Source organism: Vulpes vulpes, chromosome 15 (assembly GCF_048418805.1).
Source record: "Vulpes vulpes isolate BD-2025 chromosome 15, VulVul3, whole genome shotgun sequence".
NCBI lineage: Eukaryota > Metazoa > Chordata > Mammalia > Carnivora > Canidae > Vulpes > Vulpes vulpes.
The window spans coordinates 54813106-54840597 of record NC_132794.1 but is presented as its reverse complement, the minus strand read 5'-3'; the positions used below and the strand labels follow the sequence as shown (position 1 = coordinate 54840597).

The 27492-nt window shown below is 39.3% G+C and overlaps 2 protein-coding genes across 8 annotated transcripts in view; both read left to right on the top strand.

Annotated features, from left to right (window-relative positions):
* Positions 1 to 11876, top strand: part of SHC4 (SHC adaptor protein 4) — a 127925-nt gene extending 116049 nt beyond the window's left edge. Inside the window, exons 11-12 of the mRNA XM_025998674.2 lie at positions 2328 to 2581; positions 9450 to 11876. Of these exons, the coding sequence (XP_025854459.1) occupies positions 2328 to 2581; positions 9450 to 9605 (410 nt within the window). The 3' untranslated portion in view covers positions 9606 to 11876. The remainder of the gene's footprint in view (positions 1 to 2327; positions 2582 to 9449) is intronic.
* Positions 11877 to 20896: 9020 nt separating this feature from the next.
* CEP152 (centrosomal protein 152) overlaps positions 20897 to 27492 on the top strand; it is an 88107-nt gene continuing 81511 nt past the window's right edge. For 2 of the 7 annotated variants that reach the window (XM_072738476.1, XM_025998673.2), the window contains exons 1-2: positions 20897 to 21036; positions 26738 to 26831. In XM_072738476.1, the coding sequence (XP_072594577.1) occupies positions 26745 to 26831 (87 nt within the window). In that variant the 5' untranslated portion in view covers positions 20897 to 21036; positions 26738 to 26744. Of the gene's footprint in view, positions 21082 to 26737; positions 26832 to 27492 lie in introns of all 7 variants that reach the window. The other 5 variants (XM_072738478.1, XM_072738475.1, XM_072738474.1 and 2 more) reach the window with 4 other exon arrangements.

Here is a 27492-nt window from a genome sequence, read left to right as displayed (position 1 = left end):
GTTGTATTTGGTGATGGGACCACTAGTGGTTCATTTTCTTTGTTTTTCTGTGTTTCCCAGATATTAAAAAGCAGCATGCATAACTTTAAAAATTAAAACAAAATTTTTAAAAAATCTGTCAGATATTCTGCTTTTAGGAAAATTAGATTTTCGGCAAATATTTAGATGATTAAAATGTCCCAGTACAGTGTATATTGTTCTTGTGCTAATTTGGGAAACTGTGTTAGGAAAATATTGTCCATAACCTCAGACTGGCCTGTGATCTGTTGCCTCTTTTCAAGATGATATAATGTCTGTTTTTCTTTTGTTTTGTCCTTGTCCAAAAGCTCTCCACCCTTATCTCAGAATAAACTGGAAGCCATCATGCATTATGATGTGTGTGCACACACGCATGCATGCATCTTTCTTCCACTCATACACTTTCCCTTTTACTTACACAAACATGTAGATGGCTGCTTCTCTGAGTTCTTTTTTTATGCCTGCAAGCAAGCAGCACTAAGGCCAACTTCATTTATTATTCATCAAATCTGGACACGTTTCTTCAGCCTTTTTCTGGCAACAGTAGATAGATCTGGTTGTTTGTGGAGAGAATATTTTCAGCCATTAAATATAGACTAAAGATATTTTCAAAAATATATATTTGTGAGTGCTGCATCATAATTGTGTCATGCAGAGGGAAGTGCCTAAGTAGAGACAAAACTATTACATATTAACAGGGGAATTGGGTTATGTCTACAATGCCCTGGTTGCCTATTTTATGTATAATATATATGATACACATGACTTCATGAGATTATCACATATAAGTCATAAAACTTAGAGTTAAGAGGATTTCTTATGCCCTTGCATAAGGACATGGAAACACACCTTTGCATTTATAAAGATGAAAGCTAGTTTCTATGTAAAAGATCCTTTGCATTTAAAAAGACAAAGCCTGATTTCTGTGGTGACTTTCCTAGTAAATTTACCATATAGAACATATCTTCAGGGATCCCTGGGTGACGCAGTGGTTTGGCGCCTGCCTTTGGCCCAGGGCGCGATCCTGGAGACCCGGGATCGAATCCCACGTTGGGCTCCCGGTGCATGGAGCCTGCTTCTCCCTCTGCCTGTGTCTCTGCCTCTCTCTCTCTCTCTCTGTGTGACTGTCATAAATAAATTAAAAAAAAAAAAGAACATATCTTCAGACCTAAGAATTTTATGTTATTACTTCTGCTGTATATGATCCAGATAACCTTGCTCTCTGGTAGGGACCGTTGTAGGTACTATGGAAGTAGAATGGCTAGGCCAATTTCGAAAACTGAAAGATTTTCACATTCAAGGCAATGGTCTTTGAGCATGGTGATTAAGAACTTGGGCTTTGGAGTCAAATAGATCTTATTTCATATAGATTTACAACATATTAGCAGTGTGACTTTGGGTAAGTCATTTAGTCTTTTTATTTTATTTATTTATTTTTTTTTTTCATTTAGTCTTTTTAAAATCCATTTCCTTGCCTGCCCTGTTTTGAGAACCAAACAAGATAATATATAGAGAGCATTGAGCAGTGCCTATCATACTTAATAAGTGGGAACTATAGAATAATTATTATCACTCTGAATATCAATAATATAATTAAGTGCCACCTGGATATACCTCTTCATCCTCACTTGACTCTAGATGATATTTATTTTGCAGAACTGTGGGGAGCTGCCTCAGACCAGGGCCTCCCTGATGTTTTGCCTTCTTTTACCAGATGAACTCTGCTTTGTTCATGCAGGTGAATGACACAAACACCAGATTGGCCATTTAAATAGGAGGCCATTTAATAGCTATGCTGTGAGGTTCAGCATAGCTTTGGAGTTTTTGGTAAGAAGCATCTCTGAAGCACATTAGTAATTTGGTTTGAAAGAAAAAAGCTAATTACTAAAAACAGGCATAGTGTAAAGTTACTGAAGGCATTTTTCAGAGTTTGGGAATGTTTTTAGAAGTTATCTGCGATCCAGGTACTGCATAAGCCTCTTTCTCTTTAACATACAGCCCCTAGGACATAAAGTGCTTCTTTCTGCAGTTATGAAAGCAGTTTTCATGGGTCAGTTCCATTTCTCATCTGAAAAGAAAACTGCACCTGGGGAAGCTTTTCCTGGTAACAGAAGCCAAAGGCAATGTTTGGACCATTAAAATTAAAGCCTGTTGGAAGTTCTAGAAACAAAAACCCCATTTGTTCCAGAAGCAGCATCATTTAAACAGTGCATGGCACACAGTAGGGCCTCAAATTGTATGTGCTGAATGAATGAATGAATGAATGAGGAGGTAACTTGGTGATGTCTCTATTTATGTTTGGACTCTAGAAGCACCAGAAACTGTTCAGCCTGGTGCCACGGCCCAGCCTGCCAGCTCACATTCTTTGCCACATGTTAAGCAGCAGCTGCGGAGTGAAGACTGCTACCATGGCAAGCTGAGCCGAAAGGCAGCAGAGAGCCTCTTGGTGAAAGATGGGGACTTTCTGGTTCGAGAGAGTGCAACATCTCCTGGCCAGTATGTGCTAAGTGGACTACAGGGAGGCCAGGCAAAGCATCTTCTTCTGGTGGATCCTGAAGGGAAGGTATCACTGACCTCTTACTATGGTTTTCAAAGAATGTTCTAATTAAGATTATTCTGAATGATTGGTCCAAACCCTGATATTGAAGCACGATAAAGCTAAGGGTTTCCTTTCTCTTGAACCCTCCACCTAGATTAGGAAGTGCTCACTAATTGCTAGTGGAGGCATTTGGGAGGGAGTCACCCTGGAGTATTAAGTAGAGGACAGCACTTTCTGCCCCTTCTCAATTCAATTCAGTAAACTAAATGAATACCTACTACATGGAAGTACAATGAATACCTACTTCACAGTTGACCGTTGTCCAATATTACATACATTTTCATTGCTATCAGAGTGCTTATAGCTTATAATTTCGTAAAACAGAAACTTGAATAATTAAGAATAATTAAGAAAAATCCAAGAATGACATGGGAATGGTTCAACCAAAGTATTATGGTGTTTCTCAGGATAAAGGAGTGCTCTGGTTGAGGCAAACTAAAGGCTTCTTGCAGGGTCTGACATGTAAGATGAACCTTGAGAGACAGCAACATTTTAAAAGGGGTACATTTAGAGCATAGGGAAGGAAGTACAAGGACAGACAGAGCAGAAGAATAGTATTAAGCCAATAAAAAAAAATGTATGGCTAGGCAGAAAATGCCTATAGACGAGATGATCCTGGACAAAAACCAGTTAACAAAATGGTAATAGTTCTTCCCTATTAATAATTAGTTTAAATGTTAATGGATTAGGCTCCCCAGCCAAAGAATATAGAACAGTTGAATAAATAAAAAGCAAGATCCGACTATATGCTGTCTAGAAGAGACTCACTTTAGATTGAAGGACACATATAGGCTGAAAGTAAAAGGATGGACAAAGATATTCCATTCAAATGGTAACCAAAAGAGAGCAGAGATGGCCATACTTGTATCAGACAAAATAGACTTCAAGTCAAAAACTGTCAAAAGAGACATAGAAGGACATTATATAATGATAAAAGGATCAATTTACCAGGGAGATATAATAATTATAAATGTATATGCACCCAACATCAGAGTACCCAAATATATGACAAACATTGACAGAACTGAAGGGAGAAATAATAATCCCATAATAGTGGGAGATCTCAATGCCCCACTTTCAATAATGGATTGAATGAATGTCCAGTCAGAAGGATTTGAACAACGGTGTAGACCAAATGGACCTAAGAAACATATACAGAACATTCCACCCAACTGCAGCAGAATATACATTCCTCTCAAGCATACTCAGAGCATTCACACGTTAGATCACAAATACTTGGATGGATCACATGTTAGGTCACAAAACAAGTCTTAGGAGATTTGAGAAGAGTGAAATCATACCAAGTATCTTTTCTTATCACAATGGAATGAAACTAGAAAATAATAGCAGAAAGAAAATTCATAAATAGGTGGAATAAAACAACACACTCTTGAACAACTAGTTTCAAAGAAGAAATCAAAGGGAAATTAGAAAAAATCTGAAAACAACACAACATACCAAAACTATGGGATGCAGCAGAAGCAATATGAAGGAAGTTGATGGTGATAAATACCTACTCTGAAAAAAAGGAAAGATCTCAAATAAACAATCTAACTTTACACCTCAAGGAACTATAAAAAGAGCAAACTAAATCCAAAGTTAGCAAAAGGAAGGAAATATTTCATATTACAGCAGAAATAAATGAAAGAGTAGAAATATAATAGGAAAAATCCACAAACTACAACTTGATATTTTGAAAAGATACACAAAACTGACAAACCTTTAGCTAGGTTGCTAAGAAAGCAAGAGGGAAGACTCAAATAAAATCAGAAAGGAAATAAGAGACATTACAACTGATGCCAAATTAATTGATTATATTAAATTAAATGATTACCAGAGATTATTAAGAACAATTGTATGCCAACAAGTTGGATAACCCAGAAGAAATGGATAAATTCCTAAAAATTTACAACCTACCAAGATTGAATCATGAAGAAATAGAAAATCTGAACAAATTACTAATAAGGAGACTGGATCACCAATCAAAAACTGTCCAATAAAAAAGTCCATGACCAGATGGTTTCACTGGTAAATTCTTTCAAACATTTAAAGAATTAATTAATTTACTTCTTAAATATTCAAAAAAAAAAAAAAAAAGAGGAGGGGTGCCTGAGTGGCTCAGTTGGTTAAGCCTCTGCCTTCTACTCAGGTCATGATCTCTAGGTCCTGGGATCCAGTGGCCAGAGTTGGGTACCTTGCTCAGAGAGGAGTCTGCTTCTCCCTCTTCCTCTGCTCCTCCACCCACCTGTGCTCTTGTGCATTCTCTCTCGCTCTCAAATAAATAGATAAAATCTTTATTAAAAAAATGAAGAGGAAAAAATACTTACAAACTCACTTTATGAGGCCTGCATTACCCATATAACAAAACTAGAAAAAGACACTATAAGAAAAAAAAAAGGGCAGTATGTCTGATGGACATATATACAAAAATCCTTAACAAAAAATTAGCAAACCGCATTCAACAGTTCATTAAAGGATCATACACTGTGACCAAGTAGAATTTATCCCTGGATTGCCAGGAAGGTTCAACAAAGAAAATCAATCTATGTGGCACGCTACATGAACAAAATGATTGATAAAAATCATATGGTCATCTCAATAGATGAACAAAAAGCATTTGACAAAACTCAACACACCTTCATGATAAAAAACACCCCAATCAACAAGCTAAGAGTAGAAGGAAATTACCTTAGCATGGCAAAGGCCATATGTATAACGCCTAGAGCTAATACCATACCCACAGTGAAAAACAAAGTTTTTCCCCTCACCACTTTTGTTCAACATAGTACTGGAAGTAGTAGCCAGGGAAATTAGGCAAGATAAAGAAATAAAAGGCATCCAAATTGGAAAGAAAGAAGTAAAATAATGTCCTCAGATGATATAATCTTATATGTTAGAAAATCCTAAAGATTACACAAAAAAACTTGTTATGACAATGAACAATTCAGAAAGTGAATATATAAAGATCAGTTGCATTTGTATATAATAATAATAATGAACAATCTGAAAATGAAGTAAGGAAAACAATCTCATTTACAATACCATCAAAAAGAATAAAATACTTAAGAATAAGTGTAACCAAGAAGGCAAAAGACTTATACACTAAAACTGTAAAACACTGCTGAGAGCAATTAAAGAAGACACAAATGGAAAGACATCCCATGTTCATTGATTAGAAAATTTAATATTGTTAAAATCTCTATATTACCCAAAGTAATCTACAAATTCAATGCAATCTCCATAAAAATTCTCAGAGCATTTTTTATAAAAATAGAAGTATAATCTTAGTATTCATTTGGAACTACAGAGAACCCTGAATAGCCAAAACAATCTTGAGAAAGAAAAACAAAGCTGGAGACATCACACTTACTGATTTAAAAGCTAGAGTAATCAAACCAGTATGGTACTGGCATAAAGACAGACATATAGACCAATGGAATGGAATAGAGACCCAGAGAGAAACCTCTGCATAAATGGTCAAATGATCTTTGCAAAGGTTGCCAAGAATACACAATGGGGAAAGAATACTCTTATCAACAAATGGTTTTGGGAAAATGATATCCATACATAAAAGAATAAATTGGACCCTTATCTTACACCACACACAAAAATTAACTCAAAATAGATTAAAGACTTATACGTAAGATCTGGCACTGTAAAACTCCTAGGAGAAAACATAAGGGGGAAATTTCATAATATTGCTCTTGACAATGATTTCTTGGATGTAACACCAAGAATACAAGCAAATGCAAAAACAGACAAGTGAGACTATATAAAACTAAAAAATTTCTACACAGCAAAGAAAGCAATCAACAGAGTGAAAGGCAATAAGAATGGGAGATAATATTTGCAAACCATATGTCTGATAAGGGGTTGATTTTCAAAGTATATAAGAAATTTCTACAACTCAATAGCAAAAAGACAATCTGATTAAAAAATGGACAAATGGGGGATCCCTGGGTGGCGCAGCGGTTTAGCGCCTGCCTTTGGCCCAGGGCGCGATCCTGGAGACCCGGGATCAAATCCCACATCGGGCTCCCGGTGCATGGAGCCTGCTTCTCCCTCTGCCTATGTCTCTGCCTCTCTCTCTCTCTCTCTTTCTCTCTGTGTGACTATCATAAATAAATAAAAATTTTAAAAAATGGACAGATGACTTGAATAGTCATGTCTCTAAAAAAGATATACATATGGCCAGCAGCTACTTAAAAAGATGCTCAACGGCTATAATCCTCAGGGAAATGCAACAAAATTCATGGTAATATATCACCTCACACCTGTTAGGATGACCATGATCAAAAACAAACATACAGAAAAGAACACGTTTTGGTGAGGGTGTGCAGAAATTGGAACCTTCGTATCTTGTTAGTGAGAATGTAAAATGGTGTAGCTGCTGGGGAAAATAGTATGGATTTTCCTCAAAAAATTCAAAATAGTACCCACATATGGTCTATATTTATTGGTTGGGTTTTTATCCCAAATGAGTTGAAATCAGGAACTTAAAGAGACATTTGCACTCCCATCTTCATTGCAGCATTATTTGCAATAGCCAAGTGGTAGGAACATGCTAAATGTCCCTTGATGGATTAATGGATTAAGAAAATGTGTATGTATACATACACACATATACAATGGAGTACTATTCAGCCAAAGTCAAGAATCTGTTACATGCTACAACATGAATGAACCTGGAGAACATCCTGCTAATTAAAATAAGCCAGTCACAGAATTACAACTACTGCATGATTCCAGTGATATGAGATATCAAAAGTAGTCAGACTCATGGAAACAGAAAGAATAGTAGTTGCCAGGGCCCGGTGAGGAGGAGGAGATGGGTTGTTGTTTAATGTATAATGTATAATGTATAATGTATAATGTATAATGTATAGTTCAGTCATGTAAGATGAAAAAGTTCTAGTGATCTGGTGTACAGCATTGTTCTTAGAGTTAACTATACTATCGTACACTTAAAAACTTGTTCAGGAGGTAGATCTCATAATAGGGGTTTGTTATCTCACACACATGTGCACAAATGTGCACCCAGGCACCTTGTGATTGGGGTCATAGCAGCAGATGTTTGCAGTGTGTAAAGGTGGGCAAATGGTGAATTTAAGGTGAATGAGCATGGAGTGCAGTAGGCTATGATGACCTGGGAAGTGTCCTGTGTCAGAGGGACAGTCACATGCAGCTTCAGTCAATTGCTGCCACTTGGAGTAAGGGCCCAGAGTAGCCAGATTCGATTTTACCAAAGAAGCCACAAAACTAAATTTTTGTAGGAAATCTCCCCATTTTTAATTCAAAATACTTAAAAAATCTCTATTGGGCATCTCCCACTTAACACACCCCAGCAAACTTAAACATCCCTGGGATGTTTGGCTACAGAGTGGATAGTTTATAATCCCTGCACTGGAAGATTCATTGGACATCTGTATGTAGGATTGCTTGGAGAAAAAAATAATGAGGGGCTTCCAAATAAAAACTAATGAAAGCCTGAACCAGAATGGAAGCAGGAGAAATACAGAGAGGAGGGCAGAGTGAGCTGGAATTAAAAACACAGACTGGCAGGACTGATCAGCTGATCTGACATAGGTTGGTGTTGAAATGAAGGAGTTAAAAATGTTTTCAAGGCTTGGAGCCATTTGAGGCTAAGTTGGAAACATTGTGCTCTTTGCCTCATACTCCTTGCCCAAGAATAAAGCTATTCTCTTACACAGACATAGTACAGTGATCAAAATCAAATTTATACGTTGATACACTACCATGATCTAATTCATAGTTGTATTCAGATTAGGTCAATTCCAATAAGTTTGTGTTTTTTTAATATGCTGAAAACCAATATCGAAACAGAACTAAAAAATACCTTGTAGAGAGAGGTAGCAGAATCATGTAGCAAGGTATTCTCTGGCTGTGACTTCCCACTCTTGGACAATTCTCAGCCACCCTCCCAACAGGAATATTTATGGCCAGTGGAGTCATGATGGGGAGTAATTTCTTCTGCCAGTGCAGAGTAAGGATGCAGTAACATTAGGGAGGAAAGTCCTCAGGAGAAAGCAGGTGAAGGGAAACCAAGTTTCTATGGCAGGCAGACAAGAAGTTCCATATAACAAATATTTAGGAATCAGCTACCATGAAGTCTTCAGGAAGAAGACATGAATGCCTATTAGGAAGGTCTGAGGAGGCTTCTCAAAGGAGACAGGATTTGTGTTAAGCCTCCAAGGAGAGGCAGGACTTCTCCAGAAGGGCCTGCTTCCTACGGACACAAGATATTTTGAAACAGTCTGCTTGCTGGGTTATAATTATAACCAATTATAGACTTCATGCTTGTATGTACAGTTAAATATTTATAGGACTGGTGACATGATAGAATATGTCAAACAATAACATGGCAAAACGTTGGTTGCAAATTTGGATTTTTCTAACTCAGAGGGAAAATTGCTTTAAAAACATAATGGGGGAGCACTTGGGGGGCTCAGTGGTTGAGCATCTGCCTTTGGCTCAGGTCATGATCCCAAGGTCCTGGGATCGAGTCCTGCATTGGGCTCCTCGCAGGGAGCCTGTCTCTCCCTCTCCTTCTGCCCATGTCTCTTTCTTTTTCTGTGTCTCTCATAAATAAATAAATAAAATATATTTTTTATTTGTTTTAAAAAGAGGTAATGGGGAATGAGACAATTGTCTACTAAGGGATATAGAGTTGAAAAGTATGTTTGGTTTTTTTGTTGTTGTTGTTCAGCCAAATATCTCCTTTGAGGATGTGTCTGTTTTTCTTCCTGATTGTTTACATCTTTTGAGAGAACTATTATCATTTAACCTAAGTACTTTGTACTTCCTTTTCAAGGTAAGGACCAAGGATCACGTATTCGATAACGTCGGCCACCTTATCAGATACCACATGGATAACAGTTTGCCAATCATCTCTTCTGGAAGCGAAGTAAGCCTTAAACAACCAGTGAGAAAAGATAATAATCCAGGACTTTTGCATTCTAACAAATGACAGTATGGAAGTGCCATCACACTAATATTTCAAAAAAGTTCATTTTGTGTTAGGACACAAAGATAATCCAAACTTGGTTTATAGACAAAATAGAGCACAAACTGTGAAGTACATTTTTTCCAAGACCGTCATGGGACTATGTCCTTTATCAGACAAAGAAATAACAAAGATTGATCTTCAGAAAGTGAAACTTATAAAAGGGGAAGAGGATTAGTCCATTTGAAAAGAAATTATACATATGCACGGATGTCACTTTTTAAGGCCATATTGCATTGATAGCAAGCTAAAAGCACAATTAAAATTTCCCATGCTAGAGACTATTTGGATGAACTGCTGGGGCAGTGGTATGTGCCTTTCAACTTGATAATTTGGGGACATTTTCATATTGGGGAGATTAGTTCTAACTGTCTTCATATTCTATAACTATAGAACTATTTGCCAAAAAGAGTTTTTCCTTGTTACAAAAATAAGAAGCAATCTGCTTGATAGTTACTAACTTTACTACGTTTTCTGTTTAGTAGCACTTTCACTGCAACATTAAAATAAATTTGACGTTGAATTTGGATTCTGTCTATGCCGGTAGAATCAAATCAAAAGCCACTGAAAGCATTGGTCTGTTTCATTGGCCTGTCCCATTCACTAGTTAAAGGGTTGGAGCCTAGATTCTTTGGCCTCGTATTTCTCAATCTTTGCTATTCAAACTGCATATATGCAGCATAGAACAAGCTGAAGAGAGGCCAAATCTATCAGTCATTTCTAGTTCATCATATTTCTCCCTCTTTCCTCCCCCACCCCCACTCATGAGAAAGCTCCTGAGTGCATAGATTGAAAACATGGAAGGCAGACCAGTGTTCATATTCAACATCCAAATTGGTTTCATTCTTATTTAAAGAATGAATTTATTTGAAAGTATCAGGAAATATCCTCCTGATTGGCTGTGACTGAGTCATAGTCTCTCACCTACATGTATCCTCAGCGTCTTTTCTAGATATGATCAGACAAAATGCAGAAGGGAGAAAACACATTGAATGAAACATTTGGAAAGGTCTGCCACATGTAGGTACACTGATCAACTGATGGTGTAATTAAGTGTTGTGTAGAGAAGAGTGCTGGCCAGGTCTCTCGAAGTGACCTTGAGCTAGCTGCTGAACCTGACTGGACTCCCGTTTCCTTGTCTATGAAATAAGGGAGTGGGATTAGGTGAATTCAGAGATGTATCTCTGCCCTAACATGAGTCTATAAAAAGCAAGTTTTCCATTTATTAGGGGTCAGCACTGATAGTTTGTATAATTAAGATGAAAACTTGAGTTTATTCCTTTAGTCTGTATCTGTACTCACAGAATAAAAGGCACAACTGAAATCAACATTCAGGTAGCAGAGACCATGAGCCTTTCTGTCAAAAACATTGAAACTTTGGAGTACTCTCAGTAGTGATGGTGGAAGTGGATTGGGTTGTTTGGAGTAGCAGAAAACTGCTTCAGTCTTTTACTTGCCTTTGCATATAGTGGTTTGGCCATTACTTTAGGATGCTTTTTTATCCTGAGTAATCTGGACAGTTGCCTTAACCCCACTTCATTTTGGCTAGATACAACTTAATCTTTGTAATTATGATATATTTGCTAAGTTTTAAATAAAATACAAGAAACTTTTTTGGGGTAGAAATCATCAGAAATCAAGCACACTGAACTGTAATATTTTTCTGCAAGGGTTTATGATTTTATTCTACTCTACTGCCACTGATTGCTTAGGTAGGTTTGTTTCCTTTTATACAACTAGGAAATAATGGCTGTTTCATCACTTTTACATATATCTTGGTTTTTGATGATCTGTCTTCGTGAAGGGGGTCAGCGTGAGTATAGATCATAGAAATTTGTGGGTGATCTAGTCACCTATCAGAGTCAGAGTAGGGTTGTGATCTCAGTCTGGTTGAGCAGAGTGTTAACTGGGTTTCAGGAAGAAGTTCCTGGTAGAAATAGGTGCAGAGAGTATAAACAATATGAGCAGAACATGGATACTGGTACATGATGCACCAGTACATGGATAATCAGTATTTGACTGTAATGTTATAGTAGTTAGATAAGCAAATACTGCACTTACAAGTACCGCAGACACAGTTCAAACAAAATGAAACAACAGAAGAAATATTTTATTGCATGCTATTTTAATCACACACACTTATCTTCATCTGTTTTAAAGTGGAAATCCATTTGCCTATAAATATCTGTAAACAACTTTTCAAAAAAAAAATAAATGATCATTGCTTTGTGACAATTGAGAGTATATGTCTGATGTTTAGGATTTGGAAACTTTATCATTTGCAGGATGTATCAGGGTCCTGACAGACAACAGATGGTTCACTTAAATTGGGTAATGCGAGGAGGGTTTAATAAAGGGATTTTTTACAAAGGTGTGGGCAGAACCTTGGGAAACCACAAGGAAGCGTGCAGTGCCCTGGGGCCAGTGAATTGTGTGGTAACATAATCTGGAGCGAACTCTCTGGGAGGACTGCCTCCTAGCACCTGTGGACACCAGTGGAGGGACTCCACCAGCTCTGGTGACTCCACAAGGAGGAGGCTAGGGATAGTATACTCAGTGGAAGAAGGACAGCCTTTTCAACAAATGGCATTGGAGCAACTGGACGTCTGTAGGCAAGAGAACAAACCTCACACTTTACGTAAACATTAACTCAAATGGATTATGGATTTAAACGTAAAATATAAAACTATGAAACTTTTAGGAAAGAAAGACACAGGAGAAAACTTTTAGGATATGGGGCAAAACAGAGTTTTTAGACTTGATATGATCTGGTAAAGGAAAAACTAATACATTGCATTTCATCAAAATAATAAATTTTTGCTCTGTGAAAGACTCTGTAAAAAGGATGAAGGGCAGGCTGTAGACTGGGGAAAAATTTGCAAATCACCTATCTGACAGAGGGCTAATATCTAGAATATATAAAAGACTCAAAACTCAACAGTAAAAAGAAAGTAGAAACATGAACAGACAATTCACTGAAGATATATAGATGTCAAACAAGCACATGAAAATATGTCCAAAATCACTAACCAGTTAGGAAATGCAAATTAAAATCACAATTAGATATTACCACACACATATCTGAATGGGTAAAATGAACAATATTGACAATATTAAATGCTGACTTGATGAGGAGAAAGTGGATCACACTTTCTCATCATCTTTCTCGCATTCCGGTGAGAATGTGAAATAGTGCAGTCATTCTGGAAAGCAGTTTGATAGCTTATCTAAGAAACTAAGCATGCAGCTAACATTCAATCCAGTAATTACACCATTGGGCTTGGATCACAGAGAAATGAAAACTTATGTTTACACAAACACTCGGATAGGAATGTTTATAGTAGCTTTGTTTGTATGACCTAAAGCTGGCAATATCCCAGATGTTCCTTCAGTGGGTGAATGGTTAAACAGACTGTGGTACAGACATACCGTGGAACACTACTCAGCAATAAAAAGGAATAACAGGCTGATACATACAACGTGGCTGAATCTGCAAATAATTATGCAGAGCAAAAAGCTGATCCCAAAAGGTTACTTAGTATAGGACTACATTTACCTAACATTCGTGAAATGATAAAATTACAGAAATGGAGAATAGGTGTTAAGGAAGGAGCCAGCAGGAGGGAGGAAAGTGGGTACAGATATAAAAGGTCAACATGAGTTGGGGCACCTGGGTGGCTCTCAGTGGTTGAGCGTCTGCCTTCCACTCAGGTCATGATCCTGAGGTCCTGGGATCGAGTCCCACATTAGGTTCCCTGCAAGGAGCCTGCTTCTCCCTCTGCCTGTGTCTCTACCTCTCTCTATGTCTCTCATGAATAAATAAATAAAATATTTTTTAAAAAGGCAACATGAGGAATCCTTGTGTGGTGCAGTTGTTTTGAATTATGACTATCAATGTGGATATCATAGTTGTGATATTGTAGTATAGTTTTGAAAAAGATGTTATTATTGGTGACAATTGGGTAAAGTTTACAGGAGATCTCCCTGTATTATTTCTTACAACTAACTACATGGGAACCTACAATTTTTACCAAAATACAAAGTTTAATTTAACAAATGTTTGGGGGTAAAACGTAGATAACACTTTCACTGGTAGGATCATCTTGGTCACCTTAGGTCCCCTTGTACTAGGACTAGAAGGGGTCATCTAAATGAGCTGCATGAAGCCACCTTCATGAAGGGCTTCAAATGTAATGTTTGATGTTGTCTCCAGAGATAATGCTGACAAGATCAAAGGATGGCAAACACAGATGTACGGAGACATTGCCAGCTTTGCCCGGACTCTCTCAGATCCCTTGATTCATTTAGGCATGTCCCTCTGCTGGCTTCTGTGTGTTTTGCCCCCAACTGCCTGCAGAGTGGCTCTTTTTTCTGAGGACAGCCTCAGGTAAGGGGAGTTGTTTTGAGTCACCAAGAGCCAGATGAGCCTGTGAGTTTCCTTCACCCCTTCCCTGCCACCATCACTGTTGCAAGAGTGTATCCCATCCTGTTTAAACTCCAGAGATCCCCAGTGGGGTCAACTGGTCAGTGTATCTCCTAAAACCACACACCTGCTTGGCCTTTCCCCTTTCCTGTCCTGGTTCCTCACTCCCTAACAGCTTTCCCTGGGAAGCCTTTCTTTAGGAAATCCTATGTAGCAAATTTTATCCCAGGGTTCACTTCTGGGAACATGACCTAAGCCAGACAAACGTCAAATAACTTTAAACATGTATCCCATTACTGGACTATACTATTTAAGTGTTCAAATCCCTGAACATTTTTAATAAATCCTGTAATTGTGTGAATGGTATTATGTTGTATTACATTAATATGCATTGAACATGTTATGTAAGCGTTTGAAATATACACCAATTTAATGATCTTGTTTTAAGAAACAGAAGTACTATGGCATCTGGGAAGGTCTGCATTTCACACTCGGTTACGAGTTTTGTAGCTTTGGATCTTTATCAAATGGTCATTGTCACTTCTTCTGATAGCTTTTACAGGCTTTCTGATTAAAAACTTTGTTATTGTTGAAAATCCTGAACATTAAATCCAGCCCATTGGCTCTCACATTTTTGGCCAAAGACCTCTTCCATAAGAGGCAGAAGACCTATTGTCCCACATACCTTCCATCCCCTAATCCTCCTTTATTACTTATTAATTTTTTGGAGGGTAGTGAAAAAATAACTCTGTGACAACAGAGAACTGAAGAGGAACATCAGGATTTGCTTATTTATTTACTTTTAAGGGAGAAATATCATTTACATGATTTTATTTTCCAAAATACTGCCTTACAGATTTTTTGAAAAAGGAGTAATTTTCTCACTTGCCTTGATAATATGTCATCAGTTGTTTAAATAGAACAAATTTTAACTAATACATTTCAATAAAGTAATAAGCAGACTTCAGAGGAATTATAAATTGATGACTTTAGTAATGACCAATGATAAAAATTGAACCTGAACCTGGATATTATGTTAAAGTCAAGTTATAGGAAAAGTGTGAATTTATGTATTAAAGGAGTTAACATTACACACACCTGAGGTAACCCAACACTGTACAACAAACTAAATTGATATTGATGAAGCCAAGCAAAGATAGTTCATAACTAAGACATAGGAAAAGCGCCTCTTAAAACCCAAAATTTCCTGGGAAAGAAACTTACAATTTTCTCCCAAAAGTGGGTATTTCAGTTACCTTCAAGTGTGCCCGAGCAGGAGTTTTATAATTTTGCACATAGAAATGATGAAACACCATTTTTGGTAAGTTTAAATAATGTGATAATTTTAGTTTACAAATTCAAAACATTAGTAATGCCTCATATCTTACTTGATAGATTCCTATTAGGCAAACCTTAGTTGTATGTAAAAATAAAAACCTATAAAATTGCAAGTTATTTTCCCATGAGAACTGAAGAAACAACTTATGTGATCTGTATCATTTAATGAACCATCAGGAATATCCGTGAGGTCCACCAGAGGGTCATGGATCATACTTGGAGAATCACTGGTTTAGACTATTCACATATAATCGATCTAATCAATCTATTGTCACAAATGCATCTTAATCATAATTATTTGGTTTCAAGGAATGAAAACACACCTGTATTAATTTCCTAGGGCTACTGCAGCAAAGTACTATAAACGAGGTGGCTTAAAACAATAGAAATTTATTCTCTACAGTATTGGAGATTAGAAGTCTGAAATCAAGGTGTTGACAGGGCCATGCTCCTTCTGAAGGTTCTGAGGAAGAATTCCTTGCCAGTTTCTGGTGACCCTTGGTGTTCCTTGGCTTGTGGTGACATAACTCCTATTTCTTCCTTTCATCTTCACATGACTGTCTTCTTCTTGTGTGTCTATGTTCTCCTCTTTTTTTTTAGGAAATTAAAATTTTTATTTTAAAAGTGAACTCTGTACTATGATAATGTATATATTTGTGTGCACGTGTGTTTAATTGACACAGGATGTTACATTGGTTGCGAGTTCTTCTCTTCTTTAAAGGACACCGGTCTGGGGGATCCCTGGGTTGTTCAGTGGTTTAGCGCATGCCTTCGGCCCAGGGCGTGATCCTGGAGTCCCGGGATGGAGCCTGCATGGAGCCTGCTTCTCCCTCTGCCTGTGTCTCTGCCTCTCTCTCATGAGTAAATAAATAAAATCTTTAAATAAATAAATAAATAAATAATAAATAAAGGACACCAGTTTTAGATTTAGGATCTGTCCTCATGTATATTAACTAATTACATTTGTAAAGACTCTATTCCAAATAAGGTCACATTCTGAGTTCTGGGTGGATATGAAATTTGTGGAGAGGACACACTATTCAAATCCTAAATGACCTGAGTCAGCTCAAGTCAAAAGATTGTTTTGAGTTTCAGTTTATCGTAGGATTCAAGGAAAAGCTGAACTGTGAGGCTTCACAAACTGCAAGCCTCAGGCACATCCATGGCTTTGAGTGCCAGAAGGTCGTGATCTTCAGTCTAGGCTCCACTATATACATATACTTCCATGTATGGAAGCAGTATATTTCCCATAAAATACAGGCAACTGTAAAAAAGCCTGTTTCTCCTCTGTATGTTTGCCAGCTGAGTCACTTTCATGAAGTCTTATTTCAGTTACTTGGGAAGAGAATATGAGTGACCCAACTTGGGTCTGGTGCTCACTTTTGACACAGTCAGGTATGACCAGATATTAGGGCAGTGGGGAAGTGATGGTGGTGAAATTATAGTGGCTGCGGGCAGGAGTAGATTCCATTATTAGAGGCTTAATTGGAGCAGGCATTTTGACTCATGTGTCAATATTAAATGAGCCCCTGGAATAGTGCTTGGTGCAAAGTGGCTCCTCAAAAAATATTATTAAATCAATAAACTGCAAATAATGGTCTGATCTTCCTCAGTTAAGTAACAGTTAAATAGCATTTCTACAGTTTATAAGTTCTTTCGCACAATCTTATTTCATCCTTTTTGCAATCCTGCAAAGTGGATATTATCATTTCTCTTTTTAAATAAGAACATTGAGTCTCAGAGGGGTTAAATAAACTGTTGAATAAAAGCTAGTGGGTAGGAACTTGAACTCAAATCTTTAAGTTCAGGCCTCTTTTAAGGATAGTGCTCTTTATTTCATGATGGCTTTGCTTTGACCTAATACTTTTGACCCCAAGAAGAAGGTAGGAAAAGGGAGGGATGATGGTTTAGCTCTACCTTTAGATATCTTCTGAATGGGAAGGACCACATCTCTCTCTCTCTCTCTTTTTTTTTAAGATTTTATTTATTTATTAGAGAGAGAGAGAGAGAGAGAGAGAGAGAGGCTCCATGCAGGGAGGGAATCATCCAATCACGGGTCTCCCAGATCACGCCCTGGGCTAAAGGCAGCGCTAAACCACTGAGCCACCCCGGCCGCCTGGGAAGGACTATATCTCATCAACAACATGGCACTTCAGGGACTCCTGGGTGGCTCAGCGGTTAAGTGTCTGCCTTTGGCTCAGGATGTGATTCCAGTCCAGGGATCAAGTACGTATCAGGCTCCCTGTGAGGAGCCTGCTTCTCCCACTGCCTGTGTCTCTGCCTCTCTCTGTGCCTCTCATGAATAAATAAATAAAATCTTAAAAAAAAAAAAGACACTGCCCCTTGAAATGTAAACAAGTCTAGTAGAGGTAGCGTCCCTCCCAGCTCACAGGTGTGTCTGTTTAGAAAATGCAAATGACCCAACATTCCAGAAATAATCTCTAATCCAGCATGTAAGACCTTTGGCAGCTTTTCTCTCTTACCCCACATTTATTTTTATTACTCCTGATTGACTTTGTCTACTTGCATTTCTCTGGACATGTTCATTCCTTGTGTATACCATACCTTACTTTTGTAGCATGTCTTTCCCATTTCTTTAGGCATCGAGCTCTCCCACTGGCTGCCTCCTTCTGGTCTGCTTCTCCACTCTTAGGTCTAAATATAAGAACCCTTTTTTTAAAAAACATTATTTATTTGAGAGAGCGAGACAGAGAGAGGGAGAGAGCACAGGGAGAGGAGGAGAGGGAAGGGGGAGGAAGAGGGAGACAAATAGACTCTTCACTGAGGAGGGAACCTGAAGGTGGGGCTTGAATCTCAGGACCCTGTGATCATGACCTGAGCCACCCAGGTGCCCCATAAATATAAGGATCTTTTATTTTTGCTGGTTTGGTTTCACATTGCAATCACTCATGCTAACAACCTTCCTGTTGACTCTCTTTTCCTCTTCCTCCAAGAACTTTGTCTGATAGATCTTTTCCTAGATGATCACTTTCCCTCAGAATCACCCCCATTCTTACATTGCATGTAGTAAACTATTATTTTGTGGGTTTGTGTATGTGCGTGTGTGTATTTGTCTTATTATGTATTTTGCACTGTCAAAGAGAATGAGTATCTCGAGGGTGGGGTCCTGCCTCACATTTTATATTCAAGCACCTAGGCAAGGAATTAAACAGGATAGGCAGTCAAGAAAATTTCATTGATTATACCCATAACTTCACCCAAATCCATTTTTAGAGGCAAGGGGGCTCTGAGGCTCTGATTTATTCTTTACTTTTCATCTTTTGTGACATACATGTTTAACTCTCACTTACATATAATATTAAATATAAATAGCTCTGGATTTGGAGATAAAGGAAATGTGCTCAGATCCTTTCTGTCTTGCATTAGCTGTGTAGCCTTGGACAAGTCATTTAATTTTTTTTCTCAGTTTCTTCTGTGGTAAAATGGGATATGAATACCTGTCCTAGCCCCTCATAAGTTTGTTGTAAGGACATGAGCTAGTGTCTGTGAAAGAACTCAAATTCTAAAGCACTAGGTAAGGGATTATAAACATTGTCACCTCATGTGCTTTCCCCCTTATATCTTCTATGTGTTCATCACTGTAAGAAACAGGAATCACCGGTGGCAGCCCGGGTGGCTCAGTGGTTTAGTAACGCCTTTGGCCCCGGGGGTGTGATCCTGGAAATCCGGGATCGAGTCCCACCCATGTCAGGCTCCCTGCACAGAGCCTGCTTCTCCCTCTGCGCTCCGCCCCCCTCTGTCATAAATAAGTAAAGTTTTCTTTTCTTTTTTTTTTTTTATAAGAAAAGAAACAGGAATCACTTAGCATCCTTGCTATAGCATTCCATCTTCACCCAAGCCTAGTTCCCACTAACAGATACCTTGGCTCAGGTTTCAACAACTGCCATTTACCTGAATGCCTTTTATTCACATTTTTCTGGCACAGAAGTCATCATTTATTTGTTCATTCATTTACTCATTTAACAAAAATTTTTAAGCATGCTTGATATCCAAGAAGTAATGTAAGTACCTCAAGTTATTAACATTGAACTGAGTAAAACAGACACACAGCTAATTATAGAAGATAATAAACATGATAAGATATGTATACTGTGTACAGATGGAGGATCATTTCTGTCAAGGGGGACAAGTGTGTCATGAAAGGCTTGTCAAGATAAATGAAAAACACATGTCAAGATAGATGAGGAGTTGCTCATCTATCTTGAAGACTGAGTAGGTAAGTAAGATAGGGCAATGAAGGTGAAAAAAAAAGGGGCGCCTGGGTGGCTCAGCGGTCGAGTGTCTGCCTTCAGCTCAGGGTGTGATACCAGGGTCCCCAGATCAAGTCTCGCATCAGGCTGCCTGCATGGAACCTGCTTCTCCCTCTGCCGGTGTCTCTCATGAATAAATAAATAAAATCTTTTTAAAAAAGAAAGAATTTGAGCAAAACAAAAGCACTCTGAGAACCATAGGAAGCTCAGCCAGTAATTTCAGTCACTTACTGCTAAGGATTGAGTGAGAGTACCTATTACGTGGCATGTGTACCCTTATGCTAGTCAATGGGGTTACAGGGATCAGTAAGTTGGATGGATTAGGTAGCAAAAGAAAACTAGACGGATTATGAAGAGCCTTAAACAACCATTTTGCTCCATACTGTATGGGAAAGGTTTCCTCCTATATATGGGAAAGTGTTAAAAAGAAGTGCGAACCTACTGCTACCAACTCCTTGATATGCACTGAAGCCCTTTTAAGTTGGAAGGTGGATACAGAACAGGCTTTAGTCTACACTAGGCAGCCCTTTCTTAAAGGACAGGCTAACTATACCTAAAGTGGCAAGAACATTCACACCTGGGGGAAATTCAAGAAGTGAATAGACACGTGGGGGAAATGTGCCATCTCCTGGGTAATGCAAGAAAACACAAATTCAAACGAGGCAGGACCCAGTAAGCAAGAAGACAAAATAAAACTACACCTAAGCGTGTTTAGGTGATGGGGAAGCAGGAACCTTATAGAATCAAAGGGGCAAGCGCAAAAACCTTTAAGGGAAAGGATTCGGTGGGGGAATGTGAGGGATTCCGTGTGCTGCGGCCGAGACCTGAGGTTTAGGAGTGGAAGGCGCGGGGCGGGGGGGCCCAGGGGGTACCAGCAGGTGCAGGAGGCAGCAAGGGGCCCCCGTCCAGGCGGATTCATGCTCTGCGAAGGCCCAAACCCTGGCGCTCGGCGTCTCTAAGCAACCGTAAGCCCGCCCCCTCTAGAGCCAACCCTTTCGTCATTGGCTCGCTAACTCACCAATGGGCGCACGGGAGGACCTTCCCGCCACCTCTGGCGCCCGCTTTTAAACAGCCACACAGTCGCAACTGCGGGCGGGATTCTCAAGCAAGCTTGAGAGGGGCGGAGACCTCCGCCTCCGCCTCCGCCTCCGCGCCCAGGCTCGGGCAGGCACGGCCCCGCCCCCCGGGCCAGCCTCTAGCCGCCGATTGGAGGAGGCGGCTGCTCGTCAGCGGCCCCGCGCCCCTGGGTTCGGTTGTGACGAGGAAGGCGCTAGCAGGTTAGAGACCCCGGCAAGGGGGGTTGTTAGGAGTCGGTCTCCGGCGGGGGCAGGGTTTCCCCGTGGTGACAGCGTCGCGGCCGCCGGTGAGTTTCGCTTCTCGGCTGGCCTTGGAGCTGGGGCTGGAGAAGGTGCGGGGCCCTGGGGATTCGGGCTGTGGCGTCCCGGGGGCTGAGCCGCCCCCTCCTCCGACCCCGCGGGGATGGACTGTCCGGGGGCTGCGGGACTCAGGCTTGGACTTGGAAGAGTCGGCGAGACCCCAGGTTTCTGCTTAGTAGGGGCGGGTGGGAGCCCCCCGGCGCCTCGGGGGTCCGCGCCCTGGGGAGCCCCGCGGTGGCCGGCCTGGCGCGCGCCCGGCTCACAGTGGGGACTCCACGCGTGGCGACCCGGCGCGGGTGGCGCGGGCAGCCCAGGCGGCCGGAGCCAGCCCCGGGCTCCCTGCGCCCGCGCTGCAGCCTCGCCCTGGCGGTTCGCGCTCGCCGAGCTGGGGGTTCCTCGGTGGGGACCGCTGCAGCCCGCGGCTGCCTCCCCGCCGCCTTCCTCCCGCACCTGCAATCGGCGTCAGCACCTCGTCCAGGCTGCCGTCGTGAGCGCTGATCGCAGACCATTGCCATCACTTCTTTACACGTCTGTTGTCTTTTCCTCTGCGAAGTCCTGTTAGACTTTGTAATCTGGAGCAAGTGCTTGGTAAATAATTGAACGAGCGACCAGGCCTTTTAAGCCTGGCGTTGCAAGTCTCAGACAGTGTCCTGGTTGTTCTCATCCTGGAAGGGAAGCTAGCCTGTAAGCAAGTAAGTGGAATTTCCTAGGGCGTTTATACACGATCCCCAACCCCCCACCCCCCGCTGTGGCACTTGACCTTTGTCTTGTAGTCACGAACTTGAGTTTGATTTAAGCTGAATTTCACCATATCCTTCACAGCGCGTGGCAGTTGCTATGCACTCCCTGGATATGTAAATGCACCCAACTAAGTGAGAGGCTGAAATTGGAGGCTTAAGAAAAGTGTAAGAAATATAGTCTGAGAGTGCAAAAAAGTGGCTGATTCCTGGGGCAACACGATAAGGAGGTGGCATTTTCATCCTAGAAAAGGTTGCATTAGTCGAAGTAAGGTTTCCTACCTGCTGCATATTCACCTTTCTGGGATGCACTGAATCCTCTTTGTTTTGACCTCTTTTGTAGCTGCAGGCTCTTCATTGGTAAGAATGCTATAATAATAACAAAACTAAAATGTATCGATTGGTACTTAGTGCTAAGCACTCTATATTCATTATCTTGTGAATCTTCATAACCAATCTTTGAGGTAGGTACTCTTTTTACCCCCATTTTATTCATAAGAAAATGGAAGTCGTGTCCTTAGGCTTGCACAGCTGATAGGTAGAGAGCTAGAATCGAGCGCCCTTATTCTTAACCACTTTCTGCAGTATTGTGTCCGTTGTAACCAAAAGCCTTTTCTTTCTGTGAAACTTCTCTCAGCTGCCCTTTCTTTTTAGTCAGAGTTAATTTGTGCTTTATACTTTCCTCTATTACAGAACTTATTACAATGTATTATGGTAACTATTAATTTATATCATTGTTTCTCGAAGGCTGATAACATGTCATCTAGGTTATAAAGTGGGTGCCCGGGAAAGTTTTATTGAAATATTGAATCCTATAGGGCCCCATGAATGTATCATATTCAACAAATATTTATTATGTGCTTGCTATGTGCAACACGTGGGGGACATGCATTTTAATTCTGCCTTCAGAGAGCTTACAGGTTTTTGGATGACATGAAAACAGTGTTTTTGGTTTTTGATATTTTTGTCCTACCAAGACACTCATTGGTTTTCCCTCTCACAGCAAGAAAGGCAAAGAAAATGTAGCCAGTAACTACAAAACGAGTACTGAGATGGAGTCCTTCTGATCTCAGTGTTTAAAAAGAAAAAAGGGGGATCCCTGGGTGGCGCAGCGGTTTGGGGCCTGCCTTTGGCCCAGGGCGCGATCCTGGAGACCCGGGATCAAATCCCACGTCAGGCTCCCGGTGCATGGAGCCTGCTTCTTCCTCTGCCTGTGTCTCTGCTTCTCTCTCTCTCTCTCTCTCTGTGTGTGACTATCATAAATAAATTAAAAAAAAAAAAAAAAAAGAAAAAGAAAAAAAGAACATAGTCTTATCAATAGGTTCAGAAAAAGTTATTTGGGAAGAAAGTATTAACTATTTTTAAAAAAGCATATAGTTCACTTATCCTGCATCTTGATTAATGATCAGCTATCAAAGAAATACATCATTATTTCTATTAATAGTATAGTATCACCAAATTCATTCAAAAGTACTTTTACTAGGACAAATGTTCTTTTTCAATACATTAATATGGTAATTTTCAGGATGGTTTTTGCAATTCATGCTTCTCAGCAGCAATTCCTGAGGTTACCTATTTTCTACAAAATAGCCACCACTAAGTGTTATTAACCTTTTTTTCTTTTTAAATTTAGCGGTTGGAAATCATTTCAGTGTTTAAATGACACTGCATTCTTCATGACTTACACATCTTCTAAGTTAATTGAACATTTAACACTTATTTTTAAAAATGAATTGTGTTGGTTGCCCATTTTAAATTGGGTTGTCTCTTTCTCATTTCTTTTTGAAAGTTGTATATTGGGATTTTTGTCATGTGTTTTGCAAATATTTTTCTTATGATACATTTACTATTATTTTATCTCTCAACTTTGTTAGTGTTTTTTTCATACATAATATCTGACTTGTCAACTAGGTCTCTTTTGCCATATAAAGAATTTATTTTTTGTGGTGAAGTTTCTGTCAAGTTTTTCCTTTATGGCTTCTGGGTTTACTGTCTTACTATTATTTTTTTCTTCTAAAAAAGTTTCTTTTAGGGCAGCCCCAGTGGCACAGCGGTTTAGCGCCGCCTGCAGCCCAGGGCGTGATCCTGGAGACCCTGGATCGAGTCCCACATCGGGCTCTCTGTATGATGCCTGCTTCTCCCTCTGCCTGTGTCTCTGCCTCTCTCTCTCTCTCTCTCTCTCTCTGTCTCTATGAATAAATAAATAAAATCTTAAAAAAAATAAAAAAAGTTTCTTTTATTGTTCTATTAAAGTCTCTGATAACAGTGGTAATTAGTAGTGATTAATAAATTGTGGAAAAGAATTAGCTTTTATTTTAAATTTTAGTTAAAATGCTGATTATTTATCCACAGTTAAGTTTATCTGATTTCTCTTTATGCTGAAATAGTTTCTTAAGGTCTCCAGTAGTTTGCATTTTTGAGAAGAAAAACTTAATTTGTATCTTTTCTTCTCCAGTCTGGAGAGATTTTGGTCTTTCCAGATATTTGCAGATCTTTATTTAATGACATAGTTTGGATTAAAAAGCCATTGGAAAGAGATACACTTTGGTCTCTTATATTTTCTTCACTTGAAAATACATGCAGAATTCACTATTCTCTGAGAAAAAGTAGCTCTTTATTTAAAATAGCTGTATTTAGCAATGGGCTGTTGTAAAGCTTGATGTTCTTTTTCAATATTCAACAGGAATTGATGGCATGTTAGTGAAGGATTGAAAAAAGAAAACCTCTCCTTTCTTTTGTCTAATACAGGAGAAATTAACCCAAATCAATATTTTGGCTTTAACTATAAAATACAAGAAGAGGTGGAGAATACTATAAATATCAGAAGGAGGAAAGATGATTTCTGCCTGGAGAATTCAGGGTTGTCCTTAAGGTCCAATTTAATCTAATTTCTTTAAAGGAGCCAGGATTTCAGTGGCCTAGTATTTTCATTATTTGTTTAATTCTGTAGACTTCATGTTCACTTGCAGTAATGAAAAAACCCTAGAGACATGAGCTTGTGTATTTTTCCCTTACCATTTCAGCTATGTTATAGGCTCTTTACATTCAGTTCTCTAACTTATGCAGGTGTACAAAAAGGTTCTTTTAGCGGTTGGGTGGAGATGAGGTTTAGATTCCTTAAATTTACGTATTTTCCCTCTTAGTGAAAAAATGCACATTTCCCTTCCTCCTCTTAGCTCTGGCACAAGAATAGAAAGGAGCAGGTCTGGTCTAAGAAACAGAAGCTAGTTGATGTAAGGGGTTTGATTTGATCAGTCGAAAGGGATGGTCTGGGTGTAGGAACCAGAGCGGGAGGGATAAAGAAGGTGGACTGCAAATTACAGTTGGGACAAGAAACATAAGTTAGTCTTTGAAAAACAGAAACTCATTGTATGGGGATTTTCAACATTAAAATTCATATTTGTGTTAGTCTGTAATGCCCTATTTCATCCATTCTAAAGTACACATTTTCTTTTCAAATTTTAATATCTGCAAAGTCAGGCTGCAGTTTAAAATTAATGATGTGTCATAATTTAATTGGCCACATCTTTTTCTTAGTGGTACAAATGGAACGGTGTCATATAATCAGAGGTGCGCTAGGTCTGATGAAGTGGAATATCTTTTGCTTGTAGAGCTATTGCCTTACCGAAAAGTTTGTGATCATAGTTCTCAACTGTTAACATGAAGGAGCTAAGTTCTTTATGGTAAAATGTATTTGAATTCCTGGGCCTATGCTTCTCAATTCATTTCCAGTTTAATATCGTTTTAGAGTCTGGAAAAGTGCAGTGAATGAATTGTGGCTCAGGCTCACATCAAAGTGCATTTCCCTGGCATGCAGAAGAGCGGAGTGAATGGAAGGCAGTATTAGGCTGGGTAATTGATGACGCCTGCCTCCTTTTTTGTTGGGATTCTTTGGACCTTTGAAATTCTGGGTAGTCTGTGTAGCCACGATTCCTAAGTATAATTCAAATCATCAGCAGGCTCTTGACTGTAAGTACTTGAAAACCCACCTCCTGCTGCTGCTGCTTCTGCCCCAGCAGTAGCCATTCTGCAGAGAGTTTTTGCTGTTGCTTTTGGAATTGGAACTCTACAGTGGTACAGCTTCACAGTCTTCACTTCTGTTTTTCCTGAGTATTTTTTTTTTGCTACAACCTGATTTTATCAAGCCAAAGAGCAGGACGTCTAACAGTGATATTTTTGTTGTATGCTACACAGTTTACCAGATGGTAAATGGTTTTTGGGTGGCAGTCATTAACTCAGGATTTAGTGGCTTTCTTTTTGTGAAACATGACATTTGGATTTGTGATATTCAAAGGATGAAACAAATTGTGGAGGATGCTCCCTTTGCGATATTTAATAAACCAACTTAGTAACTTTGAGCATATTCTTAAAATTTTTGTCTTGGCATATTTCTAGTTTATTATCTTATTTTTTGTGTGTGAACAAAAAAATCTTCCTGTTTTAAGTTATATGTTCCAGACCATGAGAAAGGTCTAGTCACAGGTTTATTAGCTTTTTGCAGTTTTCTTTTCTTTTTTTAAGGTTTTATTTAATTATTTGAGAGAGAGAGAGAGAGAGAGAGAGAGTGCGCACAAGTATGGGAGGGGGGAGGTTTGGTGTGGGGAGAGGAAGAAGCAGGTTCCCTGTTGAGCAGGGAGCTGGGAGCACAGGGCTGGATCCCAGTGTCTTGGCATCATGACCTGAGCCAAAGGCAGTCCCTTGACCTACTAAGCCACCTCGATGCATTTTTCTTTTCTATGAATTAATGTCATACAGCTATTTTTCTGTAAATCACATTGATTTGTAAGCACTCTCCTTATATTTGGAATAGTAACCATTTGTCATGCATGAGTTACATATATCTTTTTCCCTGGCTGCTGTTGTCTTTTTTGCATATGGCATCTCTTGTGTAGTTTGGTCTGGGGAGATTTTATGGGATATTTAGAAATCAAGCATCTTCCTCTTTCCACAGGAAGACCATGTCATTAGATTTTGGCAGTGTGGCACTGCAGACACAAAACGAAGATGAAGAGTATGACAAAGAAGATTATGAAAGGGAGAAAGAGGTAAGTTACTCAGAAAAAAGACTCTAAACCCAATATTGAAGTTTTTATCCTGATCAAAATGATACCATCTTGTGTCATTTGGAAGGGATTTAGAATTTTTTTGTCACCCCCTAAAACTTGATCAGTATTTGAACTTTTAAAATGTGGTTGAGTGGAATGTTTCCTTTTTTGAAACAAGACTAAAATGCAGTAAATGATTAGATTCTTTAAGATCTTTGCATTTAGGTGGTAGTGGTTGGCTTTGGAGGCAGAGACCTTGTTTCTGGTTGCCTGGAACTTTGCCTTGAACAAGTCCAGCAAGGTTCTTTGCTTCAGGTATCTTACATCCTTGTGGAAGCAGGCAATAAGCAAGTAAACCAATGAATAAAATAATTTGAGTGAGTGATAATTTAGCACTGATAAATGATAAGGGAACAAAATAGAATGAAATTAAAGTAACTGGTAGGGCACTGATAAAAGAAGGTCTTTTGGAGGGGGAAATGCCTGAGCTTAGACTCTGACTTATGAAAAGGAACAGCCAGTGCAGAAGCCTGAGGAAGAATATTCTCGGCCAAGACATGCAACAAGTGTAAAGCATACAAGTTGGGAAGAGACCTTGTATATTTGCAGAACAACCAGAAGGCAGTGATATGGGGATTGGGTAACCAAGGAATGAGTGTGG